This window comes from Sorghum bicolor, chromosome 10 (assembly GCF_000003195.3).
Source record: "Sorghum bicolor cultivar BTx623 chromosome 10, Sorghum_bicolor_NCBIv3, whole genome shotgun sequence".
Classification (NCBI taxonomy): Eukaryota; Viridiplantae; Streptophyta; class Magnoliopsida; order Poales; family Poaceae; genus Sorghum; species Sorghum bicolor.
The window spans coordinates 10,879,360-10,904,900 of record NC_012879.2 but is presented as its reverse complement, the minus strand read 5'-3'; the positions used below and the strand labels follow the sequence as shown (position 1 = coordinate 10,904,900).

The window sequence follows — 25,541 nt, the reverse complement described above, 5'->3', positions numbered from 1 at the left end:
AGAAGGAGACACAAAGAAGGTGCAACAGGCTGCTAGAGCGTAAAAGGCGAGGTGACGGCGCAAGCAAGGAGAGACTAGCAATGTTGATTGGAAAAGTTAAACGTGTTGGATTTCTATTTATAATAGACTGGTGACTAGTTCTTCTAACGTGTGGAGGCACATGGTACTATGACTAGAATGGAGATGTGGAGATGGCATGAGCAACCATGGAAATCAATCAAAACAGTAAAAATGGTAGGAATAGGGCAGGAACCCATGGATGCATCCACCGTCCGTTTTATTTTTATTACTCGTTGAAGATCTACTAATAGATAAATAATCTAAAAAAATACTATGGATGAATTTCCCGTCACCTTGCAGGAGTGAATGCAAGCACATCTAGAAAAATCTTTTTGCTTATTCCCCCCAAACCTTCGCTAGCCCTGCCCAGTTTGTTTAACAAAGCCAACACTCGACCAAACAACTTACAATTTTGTAGCGCATCGTGCTCTAATTTTTGTACCTTGAGTTTGTGACACTTGAATTTCTTTACTGTTTCGCAATTTTTGCTCACAGCGGTGTTGTTGCCACCCACACACCACCACCACCACCACCACCACGAAAAGCACGATAATGTGGTCTGAAATGTACACTTGGACTATCTTGGAGATTTTTTTTTTTGACGATATTTTACTGAAGATCCCTGAAGAAGGCCAAGGGATTTGGGTGACGTAAATTCTGTATCGCATTGTGGTCGCCTCGTCGTCAATCAAAAGATGCACGGGCCAGATCTGACAACCCTAGCAAAGCAAGCCCGTCAATTTCCATCCCCTTCGCCCGCCCAACCGCGGCCATGTCTCGACGCGGGGCAATGTCATCGACCGCCGCCCCGCGCGCGCGGCTGTCGCCGCCGGCGCCCGCCTCCCACCCGCCGCCGCGGAAACGTGGCCGCTCTCCATCATCGGCTCCTGGAAGCACGGCGTCATCGTGGCGCGCGTCCGCCGAGAACGCCGTGCCCCTCGACCACCACCGCCGCCGCTGGCACAACCCGGAGCGTGCCCCTGGTCGTGTCTGGCAGCGGTTCCGCGCGCCCCAGCTTGCCTTGCCCTCCTCCAGGCTTTGGGTTTGCTCGGAGGACGCTTCGACCTCCCCCTCCGGAGGTATTCTTAGCAGAAAATAGTTCCCAATTGCCTTTGCTCACCATATGTTTGTCTATATGCCTGAGTATGCTTGCAGTGTTGTTTTCTTACTATTTTTTAATAAAGATTTTCTTACTATATGTTACATAAGTGTTGCTACTAGGAACTGGCTTGGACATTGTACACTCAGTGCAATTAAGAAAAAAATTGCTCGAGCCAGTGCATTTTTTTTAGAACATGCCAAACAGTGCACCCCCTGAATATTATGATTTTTGTCGATCCTTTACCATGAATCTGTATTCTCTGTTTCCACGTGGAATATTCTTGTGAGCTGGACACAATACTTTCATGGTTGATTCAGTGCTCGTTCTTTGTTTTTCTAGATGCCTGCACTATCATGTCATACAACATCTTGGCTGATTACAATGCTCAGAATCATCCTGACCTTTATTTGGATGTCCCCTGGGATGCACTGAGGTGGGATTCAAGGAGGCGACTTATTATCCGTGAAATTAGGCACTGGGATCCTGACTTAGTGTGTCTTCAAGTAAGAATCCAGTCTCAGTGATAGTGATGACATTCTCGCACTGTAGTCTGTAACACTTCATTATTTGGAAGGTAGGAAGTGGATAGGTTTCAGGATATTGCTACAGGAATGAAGAGCCGAGGGTACGAAGGTATATATCAGGTACATCACTTCCTTCACAAAGACATTTTCTTTCAAATATTTCTGTGTTTCAGTTCTTAAGTGACAGTTTGTGATCATCAGAGGCGAACTGGAGATACTAGAGATGGATGTGCCATGTTTTGGAAGTCAAAACGGTATGGATGATGCATTGCCCTTTATTATATTGATTGATCTGAATAAAATGGTATTTTCATTTCATCTTTGTTTCCAAATGTAGGTTACATCTGCTTGAGGAAGATAGTATTGACTTTAGTGAATTCAACCTGCGAAATAATGTTGCTCAAATATGTGTTTTTGAGGTACCTGAAGTAGTACTAGTTAGTTCAATGATGAATAATTCCATACGATTGTACATTTTAAACAAAATCATAGAAACAAACGTGTGAGTAACCATTGTTCCATTGCTGGTACATTGAACGTCATTTCTGAATGCTTCTTACCTATTTTATTTTTCAGCTTAACGGAACACACAAATTTGTACTCGGGAATATTCATGTTTTGTTTAATCCAAAGCGGGGTGATATAAAACTGGGCCAGGTATTAATTTCAGTCTCGTTTATTGCTGTGTGTATTCTTTGTACATATATCTATTCTTATGGACATGGCCATTTGCTGATGGCCTGTTGTGGATAGAATTTATATTTTTGACAATTAGCTACTTTCTGTTTCGCCACCCTAGAACTTTATCCAATTTATTGTTCTCCATTTTTGATTCTCCCTGCAGATTCGCATGCTACTTGAGAAGGCAAATGCTCTTGCTGAAAAATGGGATAAAATTCCTATCGTGCTTGCTGGTGATTTCAACAGCACACCTGATGTATACCTTTATTGCTTCTTGACACGTGATTTTTTACTTATAGAACAAAATTATGTTTAGCAAGTTTCTTGTTATACAACTGCAATGCAAACAGAGCAATATTCAGAAGTGATATACTATAAAATAGTTATGTGTCTATGGCAGTGCGGTGCCACTAGGCCATCTAAAGTTTGTTATGATATCTAATTTGAAGAATGTGGGAGCCTTTTTGATATGTTACTGACATTTTTTATTTCATCTGTTATTTCGTTTTCTTGTTTTATGAGAGCAGAGCGCCATCTACAAGTTCTTGTCGACAATGAAGGTAGAGTGATGCCTTAGAACTTCTTGAGGACATTATAGTTATCCCTAGTTACTACAAAATTTAATCGACAGTGCACATTGCGTTTGTTTTTTGTGTAACCAGCTGAACATTTCTTTGCATGATAGAAGGCAGTTATCTGGACTTGATAGCTCTGATTTTGGCCTGTATGAGCTTTGTAGGTCAGCAGTCTTTCTTGTCAGATCACTATTAACCTAGTACATGTCTTCTTTTCTTCTATTGAAGACTTATTCTGATATTTCTCATAGTCTGCTCAAGTATCAATGGACTGATGAAGAAGTGAGAAATGCAACAGGGTGTTCAAATGTCGTGGTGGCTGAACATCCATTGAAGCTCAGTAGTTCATATGCCATGTTAAAGGTACTAGTTTGTAACTTCAATTGGGAGCACGGTGGCTTTTGACATTTAGGTTAGGGCTTCAAGTGAAACTATTGCTCATTATTCTAGGGAAATTCAGACAATAGGGGTCTTCATGGTGAACCCTCGGCGACTTCCTACCACAAGAAGTTTCTTGGAACTGTTGATTATCTGTGGTATGCAGTATGCTTCTAAATGTTTGCCTGCTTCTTGTTGTATGTATACACAATGTGACTGAGATTCGTTGTTGAAGGCACACTCGTGGAATTGAATGCTCCAGAGTTTTGGACACGTTACCTATAGGTGTTTTGAGGAGAACGAGGGGTCTTCCAACCAGGGTAATACCCCATCTGTTTTGCTCCGTAGTAATTTAAATGAATCCTTTCGTGGAACTACCTCTTAATCTTAAGGGTCTGTTTGGTTGGTGACCGAAACCTGCCATAGCAAAGATTTGTCGTGCGACAGTTTCTTCGGCAGCTGTTTGGTTCTCTGCCACACCTATGGCATGCCACACTTTTTTATCACCCTACCCCACATGTCATAGACTCATTTTCATGCCAAACCTTGCCACAAGTGTGGCTTCGATTTTGGTCGCCACACTTTCTTTGGCAGCCATAGTTTGCCGAAGGTTAGGCATGACAAGTTTTGGTTACCAACCAAACAGGCCCTAAATCTTTGGTGATCCTGGAATGTGGATTTTTTTGTGTACTATATCTGTAACTGCTAATTTGTGCCATAAATCTTTTTTCAGGAAATTGGCAGTGATCATTTGCCCATTGTTGCTGAATTCTCTTTCCCAGAATCAGTTGATGATTCTGGTGAAGAAGATGAATCTGAACAAGATGAGTCTGAGAAAGAAATGAGCAAAGCGCAACACTTATTTTTCTCCTCAGATAGTTCTGCTGAAGTGGCGGAGTGATTCAGTATTTCGGTTGGTCAAAAAGGTTTGAGTTAAGTTATTCAAGAACAGGGAGTATGGTGCACCAGGGACTACATTGCATCTTCCATGGCCCATAAACAGATCATCTTCGGCTTCAGTGCACAATGAATTTCTCGATATCTTTGTCCGTGTACGGTACAGGATCCTGCTGTCGACAGAATCAAGTACCACATTGAACAGAATCAAGTACGGGCAGCTGTATGAAATGCAAGATTGCAACGAACTACTAGTCTGTATGAAGTTGAAACGGCAATTTAGTGGATGTATTTATTACGAAGTTGAAACGGCAATTTTTTGAATAGTAACTGGCAAACGGCCCTGTCCCATTTTCCATAAAAATATATAAAACACTATGTGCTCAGCTTTTGGATTCCAACGTTGTAACCTTGCTCAGCATGAACGAGAAAACTACGTAAACAATAGCTTGTCATATGCTTTCAATGATATTGCCTTGAGGCCAAACTTGTAAAGCGAACACGCCAAAACTTGGAGCTTAAACTTTTGTGTTTCTTTTGAAATATAAAATAGGAGAAACCTCCTTTTCTAAAAATATATAAAACACTATGGCACACACCCATAAAGGGTTACAACCTAAGATCTATGACTAATTGTGATATGTTTGCTATAACCAAGGGGTCAACCTTCGTGAGCAATTGTCTTGTTTTTTTTATATGTTTTTATGCTTATCACTGACAACAAAAGGTGTAGGGTCCTATTTTTTTAGGTCCAAATAATTGTGAGAGGTATGTTATATTTTAGGGTCAGTTCGTTATGGCTTATTCCTGGCTTTGGCTCTAGCTTTTCTGGAACGTTTTGTATGAGAAACCGTTTCTCTAGTGATTTCAGAGAAGCCGGAACTGTTTCAAAGAGGAGCCCTAGGAGCAGCCCTGCTAAAACACCCCCTTAGTAAGGGTCTTGGGCTCTTTGCAGAAGCTAACAAACAATCCCTCGGTGGGCCTGCCGTTCTAGTACAACTACAATCAGTCCCCGGAATGAGAGGCCATACATGGATTTTCAAGATAGGGAGGCAGCCAATCACAGCCAAGCATCTGGCCACGTGTGCACTCACCACTCAGGGCGAGAGGACAGCAGGGCACGGGCGACACCAGCAGTACGTGCACAATAACCGTTCCACTTTGGTCCATACTCCATAGCAGCGCACACCACACCACACCACACCACAAAGAGAGAGCGGGCAAAAGGTGAGGCCGAGAAGCGCTTTAGCCGTTAGGCGATAAGAGTGAGCTGGTGCACCGGCATGGCGGCCACGGCGTACTCCGTGGCGCTCCTCGGCGGCGCACGCCTCCCGGCCGCCCCGCGCTCCGCCCTCCTCCCTCGCCGCAGCGTCTGCCAGCTTCGCCTCCAAGGTAATAACGAGGAAGGCGCCTCCCAGCAGCAGATTGCCGCTCATCTGAGACGTCGTCGTTTTAGAGGATTATTCACCCGTGCTTTTGGCGACGTTGCAGATGCACCGAGGCTCTCCCTGCTGCGTGCGAAGGCCGCGTCCGAGGACACGTCGGCCTCCGGCGACGAGCTCATCGAGGACCTCAAAGCAAAGGTACGTGCCAATTGCCGGCCAAATCGACATATGTATCTATTCGCCATCGATCAGGCAATGCGCGCATGCCTTCGTAACCTCACCCCTTTTCGTGCCTTTGACTTTTGACTTGCAGTGGGACGCCATTGAGGACAAGCCCACCGTCCTCTTGTACGGCGGCGGCGCCATCGTCGCCCTCTGGCTGACGTCCGTGGTCGTCGGCGCCATCAACGCCGTGCCGCTGGTATGTAGCTGTAGTAGTGTCCGTGAGGGAATCAACACCTGGGTATTGTTCCAGTCCAATCTTTCTCTGAACTGCATGCGCTAACCGGCCGTGGTGTTCTTGAGCAGCTCCCCAAGATCCTGGAGCTCGTTGGGCTCGGCTACACCGGCTGGTTCGTGTACCGCTACCTCCTCTTCAAGGTAACCGAGATAGAGAGAGTGTGCATATAAAATTCTTTTGTACTTGTCTTAATCTTGTTCAGATTTCTTAGCTGTTTTATCCATCTCTACGTCTTACAAAAAATGGCTTTTGGTTCTTTTTTAACTTCAATTACAGGAAAGCAGGAAAGAGTTGGCCGCCGACATTGAGACCTTGAAGAAAAAGATTGCTGGAACAGAATAAACTCTCATGGAAAGTTTTAGAGGGCCCTTTCTTCTTTGGAAAGATATCTAATCGGAGAACAATGCAACTACCTGAGTACTACAGCCCATGTGTGTGTGTGATGTATATCTTCAGTATACAAAGGAAACATCGTTTGTTGTGTAGTAGCATTGTATTAGTTTAAATGTATCTCTACTACCTATCTGCTAAATTCTTCTTTTGATTTGGCAAATTTGTGAGTACGTAAATAAGAACGTAAAACAAATAGAGTATCTAACCTATATGAGTACTAAAAACTTATTCGACAAGATTAAAAAAATACAATTGTAACATAAACAAATATTCCCTTCATTCTAAATTCCAAATTCTAGGCCACCGCAGTTTTGTTTTAAGTCAAAATCCTTTAATGTTGTGGAGTCGCTGGTCTGAAAAGTCATGGCTGAAATTACTGTTGGCTGATTTATTATGATAAAAAAACACTAATGGCTGGCAGAAAAAGTACGGCTGATAAGAGAAGCGAGATATATTTCATGAAAATTTTAATAAAAGCTATTCTTTCCAAATTACATGGTACATACTCCCTCCGTCCCAAAATAAGTGTCGTTTTCGCTTCCCGAGAAATAACTTTAACTAAATATATAATAAAAATATTAATATTTATAATACATAATTAGTATCATTGGAAAGATCTTTAAGTCTAGTTTTTTAACAAATTTATTTAGAGATAAAAATATTGCATGTATTTTCTACAAATCGAGTCAAAATTGTGGCACAAAAACCTAAAACGACATTCTTTTTGGACGGAGGGAGTACAAAGATGCTTATAAATATGCACGCACACTCAACTTCATAAATACATACATGTAAACTCTATTGATATGAGCACATTCCAAAGACTAAGCCGGCAGTGATGTCACCACATGTCTGTTTTTGTCAATGGGCACATTTTCTACTAAGAGTAGCTCGTTAAATTTTGACCATAAGAAAAATGTAAACACCCGTGCAAAGTCGATGAGGCTTTGCTTGAGTACTATTGCTCATGCGAGCTCTGTTTTCTGTACTGCATATATGTATACAAAGTTAGCTTTGTTGTCTAGTAATGATGTGGCTCTATTCGTTTGGCTGATAAGTCATAGTTGTGTTCGCTGATTTATTATGAGAGAAAAACATTACTGAATGACGGATAGATTCGGCAAATAAGCTCAAACGAACAGGCATAAATTGTTGTAGCTTAAAGAAAGAATGCAGTTTGTTGTTTAGTAATGAAGTAGTTTAAATATATTGTACTACTGACTATTAAATTCTTCGTTTGATTTAGCAAATTTGCGAGTGTATTTTTATATGAATAAATAAATTTGCGAGTGTATTTTTATATGAATAAATAAGAAACTTAAATAAATAGTGTTTTTAATCAATACCTTTACAAAAAATCTTAAATCTTTGATAGGTGATTGAGATGCAATTCTAACGTCCTTTACATCTATGTAGAACCATAATAAATACTTGGTGACAGAAATGATGATCTGTAAAAGAAGTAGCAAATCATATTTCATGATATTGTAATGCTTAAGCAATTTTGACCAATTTTAGCAACTGCTATTTTAGGACATGCCTATCCGAAACTCATGTTTTTTAAGGCTTGTGGCATTCAAAGTACTCTCTATAACCACAAAAGAATACAATTCTTGATGCATTCTTGGTTCTCATGATGTCTAAACTTTGACCAAATATATAGGTAAAAATATTAATGTTTGCTTTCAAAATATATTAATATTTATAACACTAAATAAGTGTAGTATGCAAATATATCTCATGGTAAATCTAATGATACTTATTTGATATTATAAATATTATTTTTTATTTATAGTTAGTCAAGGTCAAAATACTTTAACATGGTATGTCAGAATTGTATTTTTATGTGGATGGAGTGAGTATTTTGTAGGGTCCAAACACTCTTAAATCTGATTGACAAACAATAGAATTTAACTTTTTCTTGACACTTGGTTTTTGGTCCATGGGATAAAGATTTAGGGATTGAGATGTTTTTGATAAAGGAAGGATTTTATTAATTCACAGTCATTACATTGAGTTGATACAATAAAAGTGAATTCACTCCGGCTTTTGCCTAAACACAAAACCTAAGCGAAAGAAACCTGACACTCTAGTGACAATCAATTCTAAGACTAGATCGCCACCCATGTGCCCGGGAGAAAAATATCGTAACCAGTTGCATCAATTGTTCCAATGCCTTCTGCACCAAATCCTGTGTGTAAGGCTTTTGGAGGATAACCTATGTATGCAGCCAATGGATTACCGAATAAACCACATGCAAGGGAGAGTAAACATGTTTCTTTCCAAATACCAATTCATTTGTGCATAACGAAAGTGACCAACAAGTAGCCACCGCTCCCAACAAAATTAAAGGTTTGAGAACCTTCTAAAACCCTCGAAGCCAACTTCCAAAGAGGTGGGAAAAGCTGCAGGGCCGAGGAACGCAACTTGTATGATGTGACTTGTGGCTTTAAGTGATGCTCATGGATCAACGACATATGTTAATGAAAACAAATTTGCTATCCAAAAGATTTGGGGGGTTTGGGAATTATTAATACTAGGTTGATGAATGATTGTTTGCTAGTTAAATGGATTTGGAAGATTCTGCAAGAGCCAGATGCTTTGTGGTTTAAACTCCTAAAAGCTAAATACATGGTAGGGGTTAACTTCTTTTCTTCCAAAAGCAAAGGATGTTCCCAGTTTTGGCAAGGTTTGCATAAAATTAAGCATCAGTTTAAATGGGGGGCAACCTTTAGAGTGGGGAATGGTAGGAACTGTCTGTTCTGGCAAGATTGTTGGCTGAGGGAGGTTCCACTCAAGATTTAGTATGATGATCTTTACAGAATGGTGAGAGATCCATATAGCACTGTTTCTGATTGTTGGGTAAATCAGGATTGGTTTATAGACTTCCATAGAGCTCTTTCTAGCGAGGAGTTCGAGAGATGGATAGGGCTTTATGATGAGTTGCAACATATTTCGATAAGTGACAGTCCTGATGCTGTGTTCTGGGCTCTTGATAAATATAAATCTTTCACAACCAAATCCCTTTATAGATTCTTGTCCAACAGAGGCATGCCTAGTAGGGTAGCTGGCATAATCTGGAAGTGCAAAATCCCGTTAAAGATAAAAAATTTCCTTTGGCAAATCTTCAATAACAAATTGCAGGTTGGCCTTTCTTTGATCAAACGAGGTTGGAAAGGGGATGGTAAATGTTGTGTTTGTAATGTTTTGGAGAATATTAATCACCTCTTCTTTGATTATCCCTTAGCAAGAATGCTTTGGGCAATCTTAAAAGAGGCGTTTGATTTGGAGTCAGTGCCTAGATCTTTACACGAGCTGTTGGGAAGTTGGTTACATGGCAAGGGGCCTTTACCATCTCGGCTTATCATGTTTGTGTTTGCCGGCTTTGCCTGGACACTTTGGGTGACTAGAAATAAGATGGCTATTGAAAAAGTATTCCCTAATATGCCATCTGATGTAGTGTATGGTGCTTTATCCTTGTTACAGAAGTGGATGATTCGGCTTAAGGAAGACGACAGATGGAGGATGTCTCAAGTGAAGGACAAGGTGGTTTGTTGGATGCGAAGCTTCAAGACGAACGCGTCAATGCCAACTGATGTTCATGAGATTTGAGTAGAGTGTCCAGACTGTGTTCGGTCTGCTCTTTGTTTCTTTTTGTGCTTTGTTTGTCACTGGTTACCCCAGTATGTACCCAAACTGTTTGCTTTCTTAAAAGCAGAGGTTTCCCCTCTTTTAAAAAAAACAAATTTGCTATGCCAAGCTCCCCTACTTCCCTCCTGTTGCGAGCTCAGGTGACGTTTTTAGGGTGGGTGGGTGGGGTTAGGGTTAATTTGGAGGAGTTATACATGTTTCGATAGACCTAAAGGTAGCTTGGAGGTGAGCGATAGTGGCGATTGAGATTAAGCCCCTAAATTTGGTTTCAGTGATTGATGAACTTATGTCTATATGAATGATTGATGAACACAAGACTATATAACTAACGTGTACTTTACACGGGGTAATTACTATTATTAGTGATATTTATGGCTACATGGTATTTTTGGCCATGGATTTTAGATTTTATATATACTAGGAGGATTCCTCGTGCGTTGTCGTGGGTATGAAAGAGGAATCTTTATGTATGGTGTTGGTAGTGCAGGAACATGATATAATATATGTATAGATTTATTAGCACAATCGTGAAGATTGTATTCATAGTGGATGGTGTCTTGTTGTAGATCTGATAATTCTTGTGCTAGTGAACTATAATTGTAAATTATAGTGGATTGTTGAGATGGATACCTTCTGTGAAATTGGGTGAACGAGATGCTCTCCTAGACACTCAGTTTCATGTTAATATAGCCGGTGATTAGCCCATCGGTGATGGTGTTGGTCCTATAATTAAGGATTTGATTACCAAGTCGTAGATCTCATAGATATAAAATGTACCTGAACTGGTTACAAACATTACAGGAAGAGGTTTACACTAGACACTGTTTAACACCTTGCATGTTAAACAAAATAGCTGATGAAGTTTTGCTTTATAAAAGTTATAGATTGAACCAAAGGATATTCACAAAGGTTAGGACACTATCGTTTTTAAGTGCAAACTTGATCTTTGTAAGTACTATATGGGTCATTGTTTTTCTTCGACCATAAGAGGGGTCGAGATGGTAGCAAGAGCGTTATGAGATGCACATGTGTTATTAGTTACTAGTATAGTGCCCGTGCTAACACCACGGTTTCATTCTAGGAATAACCTAAAGTCCATACAACCTGCAAAACAAAATAAAAAAGAGAATAACCTAAGCATCACTCTACGTAAGTCTCATATTTCAGAAGAGAGTAACTCCTATAATGCAGTACATGCTTGTTTATGAACATCCTCGCTGTTGGAGTGGTGGAGCTTGACAATGGCGGGCACAACTAAATTTTTAAAGATGAAAATGATAAACCTGCTAAATTTTGATATATTTTAGGCTTGAACTTTCTCCTGCCAATGATATTATTTTTATGCATCAGTTTCTCCTGCCAAATGGGATTATTTTTAGGCTTCAACTTTTTTCTATAGCCCGCTTCAATTTTGATTAATTTTGAAACAGAATCCGTACAAAAGAAAACTTACTCAATTAATTTTAGGCTCCAACAAACTGAAGGTTACTCAGTTGAGATGTGCTCGCGAACACCACGTCTATAGGAAACAATACTTATAATTGTTTTTAGTGATATAAACTATAAAGAGCAATTTATGCTTCCATTAATAAAGTGTGCTCTTGGAGCTTGGTACATTTAATAAGAACCTAAAAACATAAGAATATCTTGGACATTAAGCATAGTTATCAAACAAAAAAAAAGATATGTAAAATTATTAACCCAATATATTCCAAGCAAGAGGAAAGAAACAACAACAAAGAGTGCAAAATGGAATTAAGGCTAATCAATTCACTGATACTGAAAAGTCAATGTTGGTGGGAAACATCATCATCAAACAGGTTTGAATTCCCTCACGCATCCAGCTTCCAAATTGTGGATCAGCTACAAAACGGTCTTACAATGGCACCTTCAATATCTATCTGTACATAGAAAAACAAGGACAGTATCTAGATGAACTGTTTTTAGGTAAACACAAAACAGTAAATGACACCTTCAATATATATTTTTAGGAAATCATGTCCAACCGCCATTGCTGATGAATCGAAGTCATCATGGACTATTAATAATCTAGATGGGACTGTGTTCAGTAATGTTTGGATCATGATTGTCATAAAATCCAGGTCATATACATATATGCAAACAAACTACATTTTCTGTGAAAAATTAACGGCTGCAGGCTCCTGTTGGAAGAAGATGCAAGAAGGCATCGGGAAGCTACAATTCCGTCTAAGCAGTCTTAAAATGTAGGCACAGACAAATCCAAGACACAAAAAGGTAAGCAACGTTTAATCATTCAAACTCGCACGACACGGCATTGGCGAGCTCACCTTGCACTGGGTGTGTGCCGCGGCCCGCGGCACGTTTGGTTCGAGCTCGGCGAGGAGGCCGAGGACGCCGCCAAAACGGAGAGGTGAGTGCAAAATTTGCCGCACGTCCATGGGCCGCCCAACCGCGATCCGCACACTGGAGATATACGCTCGTTGAGATATGGTCCAACCGCACACCGGAGTATCCAGCCTCGTATATCTTGTACCTCCAGATGCAGCGTTCATCCCGCCATGCCTGCGCTCGGGAGCGCACCTGGCCATGGGCCAACGGTGACGTCCCCCACCTCATCTGTTCCCCCGACGATCTGCGGCGCCTCATCTTCCCCGACTTCGGCGCTGGCGCCTTCGCCCGGCTGCGTCGCACGCCTCAAGCGGACTGGGAGCAGTAGACGAGGAGCCTGTGCTAGACGTGGCGGCCGCCGGCCGAAATCCTAGCCGGTCGTCGACTGGGAGTAAGGAGACGAAGGCCCTCGCCGAGGACGGAGAGAGGCGCTACGAGGACGGGCGGGCGAGCGGACTGGCGCAGCTCCGGCGGGCGCGGTGGGCGGCGCAGCACCGGGGCGGGCAGCGGCGGCTGCGCTCGCGGTGGGTGATGGAGCCGCACGCGTGGTGAATTTGTGTGATGTGTGATTGACGCGAGGCTGAGGGTGTGTAAGGTCGTGATCATACTTCTAATCCGGGCCGTTAAATGTGTAGAATATGTGCTGTGAGTAGTTGATCTTGTAGGTGGGATTTGCCTAGAGAAGATTTCAATTATAGTAGAGAAGATTACAGAAAAAGGAAAAAATACAAAGAAGATCAGGGGGGGAAATGTGTCTAGCAAAGTGGGCTACCTCGACAAGCCGGCTCCCCCTGGTCCCAACCATCGCATCGCATTCTCCTTGCCTGCTCCAGAAACCAGAATGTTCCCCTCCAGCTCCGCCTCCGCCACGGCCCCGCGCTTCCTCCGCCCCTTCACCGGCGCCACCGCAGTACCCCGCCGCGCCATGGCGGCGGCATCCGCGGGCGGCCCAAGCGACCCGTCGACGCCGCAGCAGTCTTCTCCCACCACCAAGGCGGTGCGCGTGGTGGTGAAGGGCCGCGTGCAGGGCGTCTTCTTCCGGGACTGGACCGTGGAGACGGCGCGCTCCCTGGGGCTCGCCGGGTGGGTCCGCAACCGCCGCGACGGCACCGTGGAGGCGCTGCTCTCCGGGGACCCCGACAAGGTCGACGAGATGGTGTCCCGGCGGATCCCCGTTGGCCCGCCCGCGGCCGTCGTCACCGCCGTCGTGCCCTCCCCCGCCGAACCGGTCGCCCCCGACGAGGGCTTCCACCGCAAGCCCACCGCCTGACTGGTGGGCTGGTTCGTCAGCCATCCATCCATGCGGCGGCGCGTGGTCATTGACGAACGGCGCCACTCGCCTGCGTGGTAATCAATCTACTGAAGAACACGTACGTTATTTTCCTGGAGATTGCTAGTGCTAATTTTCAGCGTTGAATCAAATAATCTCAATCACGACGAGGAGCTGCTTCGATGAGTGGACCAGGATTGTGACTGCTTGATGCATTCGGTTCTTGTGATCATGTTTTGTGCAGCCCTGTGAACTGTGGTGTTTCTGACAAAAAAAAAAAATGCCGTGCCTGTAATTATCTGCTCTGTTCCAAGAGAAATGGTTGTGGATGGTGCATTTGCGCTTAGATTTGCTTTCAATATTTCTATATGAACTGTTTCAAAAAAAAGAGAGAGAAAAACTATGGAGATTGCCTAGTGTCCACGGTACAGTTATGAGTTGGCCCCTAGTTATGAGAGATTTGAGAGGATCATCGATGTGCCCGGCGTGCTAGTCATTTGTTGTATCTCTTGTTGGTGATGCAACAAATGAATTTGACTCCAACTTAGAAACCTTTTTACATACTTTTTCTATGAGTACATTGATTAAACTAGGCACTTACGAGATTTTTCCTAAATGTCATGAGTTATTGTGTTTAGCTTATTTCTAAAACTCATGTAGAAATTGAGTCGTTAAATACTTGGCAAAATGTTTGGCAAATTAGATTCAATTTTAGTGAAACCTATAATGCAATGATCAATCTTTGTCTATTTTTTCTCATAGAATTTTCTCTCTTGTCACTAGCTCATGTTTCCGTATTCATTTTGAAAGTTGAAGTACTTGATTTGCGTAGCTTAGCACTTGAGAGATCTAAGCTAATAGCTACAACAGGAGAAGCAATATCTCACTCAAGTAATCACCAGTGTCTTCTTAACACTATTTAGTGTACATTGTGTCTGTAACTAATCTTCAATCTCTTCCTAACACTACTTGGTATACATTCTGTGTGTATACTACTTGCAGTGTTTTTTTTCTGAACACTTGTCTGAAATCCTACACATAGGAAACTATCACGCTACTGTAAAATTTGTAACTTGTATAAACTACAAGCCGTACTTCTTACGCACTAGCTTGTTCGCTTGTCTTATTTTTTTCTGCCAGCCAATAGTGTTTTTCTCTCATAATAAATCAGCGAACAGTATTTCCAACTATGACTTTTCAGCCACGGTATATATTTTTTCTCTTACAACAAATCAGCCGCAAAAACAATTGGAACAAGAAAGCCATTAGCTGAGTAATAATGAAGAGGTGATGTTTATAGGTACAAAGCAATACAGATACTGCATATATAAATATGTGTATCTCTAGTAAGGATGAATTTTTTGGGCCAAGAGTCACAACAACATTTTGGTACTGTTTCCTCACCTTTTTTTTGGACAAGATTGAGGATATGCATGATTATGGTGTGTGCACTGATGCTTTGAAGATGTACACCTTCCGCCCCACAAATAAACATATTTCTTGACTTTCATAATTCATATTTGACTATTCATCTTATTCAAAAAGTTTTAATAAATATTATTTATTTTTTATGACTTATTTTATTGTTAGATATATTTTTATAATGATTTATTTATTTTATTATTTGTAAAAATAAATAAATAAGACGAATGGCCAAACATAAATCATGGCAGTCAAAGAAATGCATTTATTTGTGGGACCGAGGAAGTACATGTAAATGGAGGAAAAATTTCTGGCAGAAATGCTAGTCAAAATTATATAAACATTATAAGCTGGATTAATTCCTGGGCTGTTTCTATTGTAACCGAACGGGCCTAGCCCACAACCGTAGCCCATCACACCCTCTGCCACGGGCTGCGAGCTTGACCCAGCCGAGCAGGGTTTCAGAAATTTATTGGGCCGGGCTTGGGTTGCCCTACTAGGGCAGGCCGGCTTTCCAGAATCTTCCAGTTCCAGCAGTTCGTTGCTTCGGCCGTCTCCAGTCTCCACGCCCCGCTGCTTCCACCACCGTGTACCACCACCACCGCGGCCATGGCCTCCTCCGCCGATCCGGACGCCTCCTCCACGCCGCCATCGGCGCCGCAGCCGGAGCCCGCACGGAAGGGGGTCCGCGTGGTGGTGAAGGGGCGCGTCACGGGGGTGGGGTTCCGCGACTGGACGGCCTCCACGGCCGAGTCGCTCGGCCTCGCCGGCTGGGTCCGCAACCGCCGCGACGGCAGCGTGGAGGCCCTCCTCTCCGGCGACCCCGCGAAGATCGAAGACATGATAACCCGCCGCCTCCCCGTCGGGCCCCCAGCCGCCACCGTCACCGCCGTCGTCCCGTCCCCGGCCGAGCCCGTCGATCCGTCCGCCGGGTTCGAGATCAAGTTCACCGTCTGATCCGCCCGTCCCGCAACAGGTTCGCGTCTCGCCCGCGCGTTCTTGGACGGTCTATTTGTGTACTACTACTGCGATTAAAGATCAGAGGCGACACCTAATGCACCGTACTGTTTACCTGGAAAGCTCTGCTTGGGGAAATTCATGTCAGATTGTGAGTGCAAACCTGTTTCCTACTACCAAGTGTCCAAGTCTGAATATTAATAATCTGTAAGTTATGCCAGGATTCAGATGGAAACTTTTTTGGCACTGAGAAATGTGTTGCTTAATTTGGCTTGAAAACTTTCAAAGACGGTTGCCTGAACAATCTCTGTGTTCATGACCCTAATGTACAAACAGGGTCTTTATACAGTACGAGTATGCATTAACGTCAAAGTTGGCATTCACAAAGCTGTCAAGTGACCATTGACAATTTCTGAGTGATGTTGCTTGCCTGAACAACTCCCTGCATTCCTTGATCTACTTGACTAATACAGATGCTCACATACATATAGTATTAGCTAGGGAGTGTCTGACAATCTTCCTAGCACTAATGGAGTAGTGGAAGCACTTTCTTTCTACCTTAAGACATGTACCTGCACGTAGCTGAAAGTGTACGCTGCTCAAACCTTCTCTTGCAGCTCCACAAGTGCCTTGCCGCTTTCTTCCTCCTCTTTCTTATGGAGCTGCACTGGCTTGTACCTGAACCGCTTGGCACAAATGGCGTAGTATATCAAGTTCATGACCTGCAGCATGGTGACGACCCAGTAAAAGTAGTCCAGCCTGCCGTGATTGATGTTGTCCGGCAGCCAGTTGGCGCCGCCGGGGCCTGCGCTCCAGTGGTGCACGGCGTCCACCAGCAGCGTGCTGGCGTAGCTTCCCAGCGAGATGGAGAGCCAGAAGAGCGCCGTCGCCGTGCTGCGCATGCTCTCGGGCGCCTGGTCGTACATGAACTCGAGGTGCCCCACGGAGGTGAAGGCCTCGGCCACGCCGTGCAGCGCGTACTGCGGCACCAGCCAGTAGGCCGACAGCGGGGACGTGCCGGCGTCCGTGGCGCCGGCCACCGCCGCCGCGGCGTCCCTGCGGTGCCGCTCCACGAAGCCGGCCACCAGGGTGGCGACCACGCTGATGGCGAAGCCGACGCCCATGCGGTGCAGGAAGGAGATGCCGCGGTCCAGCCCCGTGAAGCGGCGCGCCACGCGGACGAGCACGCGGTCGTAGAGGAACAGGGTGAGGAGCATGGCGAGCAGCGCGAAGACGGTCATGGACCCCGCCGGGATCTGGAACGTGGACAGGCCCGGCGCCAGGCGGCGGTCCATGGTGCTCGCCTGCTGCAGGGAGAAGGTGTGCTGCGTCGATGAACCCGTGATCACCAGGATGCCCGCCGCCCAGATAGGCCCCATGCGGATCACGGACTTGAGCTCCTCCACGCGGTGCACCGTGCTCAGGCGCCACGGGTTCGGGACGGGGGCCGCCGACGGCTTGCCGGAGTCGGCGTCCGTCTGCGTGACCATGTCGCCGTCGGTGACGATCGCCGCGCGGTCAAAGAAGCTGCGTGCCGAGAACACGGTGTCAGTTGAACTCAAATTTGGTTTAGTATCGAAATTCGGATTTATGGTATGGACGAAACATAAATTTGGAGTGATATGATTGGACTCAGATTTGGAGTGACGGTTACAATTAACCGAGACTGCAATCACGCTTGCCCCTTCAGAAAACAAACGTGGACCCGTGCGTTGTGATCTTGCTCAGAAAAACACCACGAGAAATTGCACCGTTGCAGGCTTGCGACATGGCACGATGTCCGTTTTTGGCGCCACTTTGACATGGCCTTGTGATTGGATCTGCCCTGTCCGTGATCCTTTCTTGGCAATTTCTTATGCTCTGTCTGTCGTCCGTCTATCGGCTAAGATGTGGATTGTCGCCAGTGGATCCCAGTCAAACCACCACGTAAAAATTGACTCCTAAGTCCTACTAGTTCAGTGCACGGCAGTGAAAAAGAACAGAGCAAGGCAGCGGACGCAGGAACGTACCTGAGCTGATCCGTGTGCACAAGCTTGCCGTACATGGAGATGGGCGCGTCGAGGTCGTCGTTCTCGTACAGCCTCGCGGGGACGACGTCCGCCGCCGGCAGCCGGCGCTTCTTGACGGCGGCGACGACCACCTGCGCGAGCCGCGTGAACGGGCTCCCCGCGGGCTCCAGCCTCCGGTACATGGGGTACCCGGCCACGAAGGCGGCGACGGAGACGCCCATGCAGAAGGCCGGCACGCCGAGGCCCCAGCCCCAGCCCACGTTGTCCTGCACGTACACCACCGCCGTGACGGCCAGCAGCATGGACGCGCCGTTGCAGAAGTAGTACCAGTTGAAGAAGCCCCAGCTCCGGGCGCGCTCCGCCGCCCGCGACTCGTCGAACTGGTCCGCCCCGAACGCCACGATGCAGGGGCGGTACCCGCCGGCGCCCACCGCGTTGAGGAGCAGGGACACGTACAGCACCGCCAGCTGCCACGGCGCCGCCTCCTGGCACGTCACCGCGCCGCCGGGCTTGCACGGCGGAGGGCGGAACTGCGGCAGCGCCGCTGACACCGTCAGGAGCGCCATGCCCTGTGCGACGTCAGTAATCGATCGTTCATTCGCAGCCTCAGTTAATTCAGCACCCATGGATGCTGCTGTATCACTGTATGCATTGCTTGGCAATTGCAACCAGGACGTACGACTTGGTAGACGACGGAGGCGGCAGCGATGGTCCAGAAGCGGCCGATGCAGGCGTCGGCGAGGAAGGCGCCGATGAGGGGCGTCGCGGCGGAGGTGCCGCCGAAGTTGGTGAGCGTGGTGGCGGCCTTCGCCAGCGGCATGTGCAGCTGCGTGGTGAGGTACGTCAGCATGTTGGTCGAGAAGCCCACCACGGCGAGCTTCTCCGCCACCTCGTTGGCTGCGGGTGTAAGTGCACACGCAAGAAATTAAACCAATTGAAATTAAGACACCCCCAGAAAACACAATTGCTGTTCATTAGTAAACTCGCTTACCGAAGATGAAGGGCATTGTTCTAAGACCACCCTTCTTCCTGCCCGTTATCTTGCTCGTTTCCTCCATGGCCATGGCCGGCCGCCGCCTTCTCCGTTCGTGGTGGTGGAGGCGAGGCGACGTGCTCTTGTGCAGTTCTGCACAGCCACAACTGTGCCTAGCGTACGTAGGCTGCCTTGGCCATCTCCACTCCACTTATTTATAACTTAACAGGGACCCTGCATACCACTCGGCTACACTACATTATTTGGGTTATCTATATCTATATACACTTTTTAATAATAGGCTTAATCCCCATAAATGAGAAATACTAAATTTATTTTTTGATTGGATATAATAAAGTTATTACAGAACACACAAATGCATCAAATAAAAACAATCTATATCTATATACCATTCCATTGATCTATATTACTATTTTACAATTGTAATAATAATGTTAAAAGGAGAAAATTTCTTTCTCCATCTCTTTGCCTATCACTTTCTCCCGGTCCGTCTATTCCTTTACTTCCACAAGTGTAAGAGTCGTATCTGGTAGTAGCACGACCCATTCTCATACTAATAAGAATAGCATGTGTCCAGCTACGAAAGAGAATTCGAAACGAAAACGTATTAGAACGGATGGCATAAAAACTGTATGCTGTGTTTCAATGCATAGACTTATGCAGTTGCTAGTGTGTGTGTATATACACATACATATATAAAACCATTGAGGATTCTTCTCTATCCCTATGTTTCACCCATGATAGGTGGGGTTGAGCCATCTAGGAATGAAAACGGAATGAAAATATCCCGAACCGAACCGAACCGTTTTCTATATTTGATCCGATCGAATTCATATTTTCTTGTCCGACTTTACCGTTTTCGCTTTCATATTTTAGATGTTTCGTATTTCAAATGTAAAATTAGAAAACGGTTTAGACATTTTTCGATTGTTTTCTACTTTTAATTTGAAATATTTCGAATTCAAAATTTGGTTTAAACCGAATTTAAACTACACGGTCACATAGCCAAATTACAAATAACTCACATGCATTTGCGTTCTTTCTACTGTTCCTGCTAGCTATTAATTGTTTGTTCTTATTTATGTGTGGGCTATTGTATTAAATACCTAAGACCAAGGATCATGCATTTTTCAATTATTATATGCACTTAAACTTGATCGTGTATATACTTAGCCATGCACTTGGTACTACATATCGGTATTTCGTATGGAGTTTTCATATATCGACCGTGTTCGACATAAATCCGTTCGAATTGGTTCGTTTTCGGAAATCTCGATATTTCGTAAGTTCGTGTTCGTTTTCGTGTCCGAGTTTACCGTTTTTGTTTTCGTTTTTGTACTTCAAATGTAAAAATAGAAAATAATTTAGGAGTTTTTCGACCGTTCCCGACCGTTTTCATCCTTAGAGCCATCCTGCGCCTCTCTTGTGGCTAGTTAGTACTCCAATAACATCGTTCGATTCTATGACCATATAATGATCTAGATTTATAAGTTAAAGAATCCATAATAAATATGATATATATAGTCCAATGATGAGCAAAGGTTCTCAATGTAAGAACGGAAGAGGGAACCAAACCGCTTCTCGATCAGCAGCAAATGACAATCCCACGGTGGTGATCTTCAAGGTGATATCCGTGGTCCTATCAAATCATTGTCTGGGCTGTTTAGGTATTTTATGATGTTAAAGACACATCTACTAGATGGTCTCACACGTGTCTTTTATCTACACGCAACCATGCCTTTGCTAAAATAATGTCCCAACTTATTAATTTATAGGGACATTATTCTGAAAATGAGACGTAGTGACCACATATTTGTATAGGTCATTGGATTATGAGATATACATAAAAGCCCTTGAGGGAACCAGTATACCAAATCTCGAGGCAAATCACAATAACATGTATTGTGTTAAGTTACAGAAGTCATTATGCCTTGAAATAGTCGAACCGAATATGGTATAATTGGTTAAGCGAATTCCTTATTCTTAATAGATACACAAACAATTATGACTACTAGTGTATTTAATTTCAAAATCATCAATAGGATTTTGCATTATTTTGATGTACATTAATTATCTTAATATCGTTGGTAACGAACCCAATATTAATAGGCACGTCATCATTTAAAGACAGAGTTTGAAATTAAAGATTTAAGTCAAACCAAATTCTTCCTAGCTTTATAATTTGAGCATTTTTCATTCTAGTATATTTGTATACCAAACTTCCTATGTATTAGAAAATTTCAATATGGAAAAGTCATATCCAACCAAAAAAACCCCGATGGTTATACCAAGGGAGGAAGGAGAAGAGGTATTGAGACCACATGTCCCATTATCTTAGTGTTGTTGGAGCATTTATGTTTGCTAATAGCACCTAGCCGAATATTGAATTCGCACTAAACTTGTTGGCAAGACATAGTGCTTCCCCTACCAAACGTTATTGGATAGGAGTTAGAACTATTTTGAAATATCTCAATGGCATAAGAGATCTTGGACTGTTTTACAGTAAAAATCAAGACCCAATTTTGTTGGGATATATAGATGCTGGTTATTTATCAGATCCCACAATGGCATATCAAAAATAGGCTTCGTATTCTTGCAAGGTGGAACATCTATATCTCGGAAGTCTTCAAAGCAAGCTTTGGTGTCTACTTCCACCAATCTTTCTAAAATAATTCCTTTATATGAAAGATCACGTGATTGCATATGGCTTCACAAAATGATAAACCACATAATGCAATCATGTGGTATTGGTGCACTTGAGACACCAACCATTATCTTTGAGGATAATGTGGCTTGTGTTGTGCAGACAGAATGAGATTATATTAAGAGCAACTTGACAAAACATATTACTCTAAAGTTGTTCTATCCTCATGAGCTAAAAAACAATGGAGAAATTAAAATCTTGCAAACTAAGTCTTGCGATAATCTTGCAAACTTATTCACAACGTCTCTACTATACTCCATATTTCATAAATGTGTTTGAAGAATTGGTTTGGTAAGGCTTAGAGATTTGTAAGAATAAGGGCTTGAATCCCTCTGAATCATAACATGTATTCAAACATCACATTGCACTCCTTTCTTTTATGAGTTTTACTCATTTTGGAGTTTTCTCATGTAAAGTTTGAATGAGGTGACATCAACAAATAGTGAATGTCATATTATCTATTTTCTCTACAAGAGTTTTTAGAAGATAATATCTTTGACATATTGATCTTTCATCAAAATGTTTTTAGACTATATCTTTGGGACCATCTCAAAGGTTAAATAACATTGGAAGTTATATATATCATGATGTTTCTTCTTAGTTTTCTCACAGGGTTTTAAAGAGTTTTACCTGGTATAACGATATATTTTGGTTTTTTTCCCATAGGATTTTCTAAAGTTCAAGATGATGACTGTTGAACAAATAGTGATGCCTACAAAGAACCAACTAATCAATAGAGAGTGTTAAGATTTACTATTTAATATTAGGATTAATCCACGTTATTAGCAACTGTTAATGATGATTCTATAGGCACACAGAGAGGCGTTGGTGACTTATGTCACTCGCAAAGCAAAACTGCCCGTTGTAGACATGGTATATATATAATTATTGTTCATCGGACTATTGCATCCGTCACTTTTCATCCACTTTTACTCGCGTACACTCAACACTAGTAATGTACTCCCTCCGTTCCTAAATACTCTCTCTATCGGATTTAAAAGTCGTTTTGGACAATATTTGAGTCATTGAGAATATAAATCATCAATAACTTTTAAATTGTTGAGTTTACAAATATAAAAATTATATGAATAGATTTGTCTTGAAAAATTATTTTATAAAAGTATACATATATCATTTTTTTCTAAATATTTTTTATAAAAATAAGAGGTCAAAGTTGTGTTTTAGAGACCGTATCGCTATTATAAATGACTTCAAAATGTGATACGGAGAGAGTATATGTCTTTTTGCTTTTCAAAAAATAACTTTATATATAATTATTTTAATATTTATAGTGCATAATTAATATCATTAGATAGATATTTGAATTTAATTTTTAATATATTTATTTGGAGATACAAATGCATTCGTATTTTCTACAAATCAAATCAAATTTTAGACACGTAATGAATAATGACAGTTAATTGGGGACAAGGAAGTACGTGATAGACAAACAAAGCCAGCAAAGGCACATCGTGACAAAAGTGATGGTACCATGTGACAAGTACTGACCGTCTGTATATGCGTAGGATTTCCATTCTAAAGTCTCCTTTCTTCCCGGCCTCTTTTCACATTTCCGAAAAGAGGTATCGCACCGGGCCAGATCTCCACCATAAGATCATGCCTGATTGGTGTAATGCACTACTAATTTTACAGGATTTCGCAAGAAAATCAAAGTGACCTGACCAGTCACATTATTAGTAAGTAATGTATCGGATTGTAAGATCCTGTTCGCTTCAGGTTATACGTCGAATCTATTTATTATTAAACAGTGCTCTAACAATAAATTAATAAACACAAACCGTACTTTCAGCCATAGTTTTTTTTAGCTAAATGATCTATCTAGGAATGTTTGGCGCTTGATTTTCCGCTGAAAAAGCTCATGCTCACGGAACGGAATAATGGACAGGCTGCGGAAGCCAGTTGTCGACGTGTCGTGCATTCGCTGAAGGACTGCACGACCGTGAACGGCAACTGATCGCGCGTCTCCGCCGTTCTCTTGGGAGAGCACACGCATGCACATCATAGTGGCCGTCGAGCAGCCGGCTGGCCTCACAGCACAGAGATAGATCCGACCGGTGCATGCACACGTCGTTCTGTTTTGCTGGCTAAAAAACGGATCGCTGCTAATGCTGGCGTTAATGCATAATTTGTTATGATGAGAGAGAACATTGTTTTATGAGTGAAAAGTAGCCATGGGAAAAGCGCCAGTTTCGGCGGAGTCCGGCGAGATCGAACCAGGTGCAGGAATCAACCTACTCCAGCACAGCACAGCACATCCAGCCAGCCAGCACTCCACGTGAATGGGATGGTATAGACGAACAGTCAACAGTATGTGCATTGGGCTGCCGTACCAGAATCTAATCTTACTGTGTGTTTGGTTAGGGTTGGATGGGTTGGGTTGGATCCAACACAGTTTTTGGGGACGGAGCCAACCCAAAAGAGTGTTTGGTTGCACTTCGATTTTGGGGACAGACCCAACCCGTTTCAGTGTTTGGTTGAAGGATTGGGACGGAGCGGCTCCGTTCAGTGTTTGGTTGAAGGAATTCAGTGTTTGGTCAACATCAACCCGGCTGGAGCGGCTCCGTCCGCCAGATTTTGACGGACGAGTTCAACCCGCATCTGAGAGGAATATTCCACTCTGGAGCCAACCCAACCCTCTCATCCTCCAACCAAACAGCCACGGGAACGGGTTCGCTCCGACCCGGCTCGCCCCGCTCTCCAACCAAATACACGGTTATAGCTTGGTCCTCATCAGGGCGACCCACGGCGGCCTTGCCCCTCAGGTAGAGCTACCGATGAAAACGGTACAAATATGCAAGATCGAATTCATTTAGAGAGGTTCACATCTGTCCATATCCGAGTTCGAATATTCAACATTTTGTACCGTATCCATATCTGAATACTTAAATCATATATTTATGATGTCGACATCTAATCGTATCTTATCCGATATGATTGACATTATCCGTATTCGAATCCTAAATATGAAAAAATATGATATCGGTGATATCCGTCTGTATACGATCCGTTTCATCCCTATGTAGTGCTACAAAGGGTTTGCGATAAGTTCGTCATCTGTGAAGCCATAGATGATCTCGATGATCTTTAGAAGGAGTGTGGTGTATGGGGTGTAGGTCTAGTTTGAACGTGTGTGGTGTATGGGGTGTGCATGTGTAGTATGGGCATGTATGAATATATGAATGTATACTACAATTATACTTAGATGAGAGGCTTAAAAACCTTATAGTTGGTCCTCATCCGCATAGGGTGACCGATGGCGGTCTTGCCCCCTGCTTATCGTCAATGGAGCCCTGGATGATTCCGATGATCTCTAGAAAAGGACGTGGTCTTCTGATCCGTGTGTCTTGTGATTGTGTGTAGATCTAGTTTGTACACGTGTGGTATGCATAGAGTGTACGTATGTAGTGTGGGAGTGTGTTTGTGTATGAATAGATACTATAACTGTACTCAGATGAGAGACTTTAAAAAAATATATAGCTTGATCCTCATCCGCACAGGGCGACGGACGGCAGCCTTGCCCCTTTGCTATATATATAGTGGCCAATTAATGTTTTTCTATACTGTACGTATATCCTACAAAAATGCATATACGATCTGGAATCCGAACATATATTGTGATCTAGCCTGTCACAACTACTCACTTTCTTTATTGAAAAAAGTAAAGATGGACGTGTGGTGCTCTAAATAA

General features: G+C 43.4%; 6 protein-coding genes across 7 annotated transcripts; 4 read left to right on the top strand and 2 right to left on the bottom strand.

Annotated features, from left to right (window-relative positions):
- LOC8065770 (carbon catabolite repressor protein 4 homolog 3) lies at positions 704–4,707 on the top strand. 2 transcript variants are annotated; one of them, XM_021449596.1, is made up of 13 exons: positions 704–1,139; positions 1,502–1,665; positions 1,741–1,806; positions 1,888–1,940; positions 2,024–2,105; positions 2,263–2,343; positions 2,531–2,623; positions 2,895–2,927; positions 3,030–3,106; positions 3,194–3,305; positions 3,403–3,478; positions 3,556–3,640; positions 4,054–4,707. In XM_021449596.1, the coding sequence occupies exons 1-12, from the start codon at positions 833–835 to the stop codon at positions 3,603–3,605; spliced, it is 1,194 nt and encodes a 397-aa protein (XP_021305271.1). In that variant the 5' UTR covers positions 704–832; the 3' UTR covers positions 3,606–3,640; positions 4,054–4,707. The 2 variants fall into 2 exon arrangements, with proteins under 2 accessions (XP_021305271.1, XP_002438205.1); XM_002438160.2 differs by having other exon boundaries at positions 721–1,139; positions 3,393–3,478.
- LOC8065769 (protein CURVATURE THYLAKOID 1A, chloroplastic) lies at positions 5,361–6,615 on the top strand. Its single transcript, XM_002438159.2, has 5 exons — positions 5,361–5,609; positions 5,709–5,800; positions 5,916–6,023; positions 6,131–6,202; positions 6,339–6,615. Exons 1-5 carry the CDS (start codon positions 5,501–5,503, stop codon positions 6,402–6,404), a joined length of 447 nt encoding a protein of 148 aa, XP_002438204.1. The 5' UTR covers positions 5,361–5,500; the 3' UTR covers positions 6,405–6,615.
- Positions 11,774–12,908, bottom strand: LOC110430767. The gene is made up of 2 exons (XM_021448693.1): positions 12,416–12,908; positions 11,774–12,007 (listed from the first exon to the last, which is right to left on the bottom strand). Exons 1-2 carry the CDS (start codon positions 12,674–12,676, stop codon positions 11,966–11,968), a joined length of 303 nt encoding a protein of 100 aa, XP_021304368.1. The 5' UTR covers positions 12,677–12,908; the 3' UTR covers positions 11,774–11,965.
- On the top strand, positions 13,231–14,134 carry LOC8065768 (acylphosphatase). The gene has a single exon (XM_002438158.2). The coding sequence runs from the start codon at positions 13,318–13,320 to the stop codon at positions 13,744–13,746; it is 429 nt and encodes a 142-aa protein (XP_002438203.1). The 5' UTR covers positions 13,231–13,317; the 3' UTR covers positions 13,747–14,134.
- On the top strand, positions 15,414–16,404 carry LOC8061533 (acylphosphatase). Its single transcript, XM_002438157.2, has one exon. The coding sequence runs from the start codon at positions 15,778–15,780 to the stop codon at positions 16,123–16,125; it is 348 nt and encodes a 115-aa protein (XP_002438202.1). The 5' UTR covers positions 15,414–15,777; the 3' UTR covers positions 16,126–16,404.
- LOC8061532 (protein NRT1/ PTR FAMILY 3.1) lies at positions 16,483–19,321 on the bottom strand. The gene is made up of 4 exons (XM_002436781.2): positions 19,126–19,321; positions 18,814–19,031; positions 18,135–18,703; positions 16,483–17,652 (listed from the first exon to the last, which is right to left on the bottom strand). The coding sequence occupies exons 1-4, from the start codon at positions 19,196–19,198 to the stop codon at positions 16,725–16,727; spliced, it is 1,788 nt and encodes a 595-aa protein (XP_002436826.1). The 5' UTR covers positions 19,199–19,321; the 3' UTR covers positions 16,483–16,724.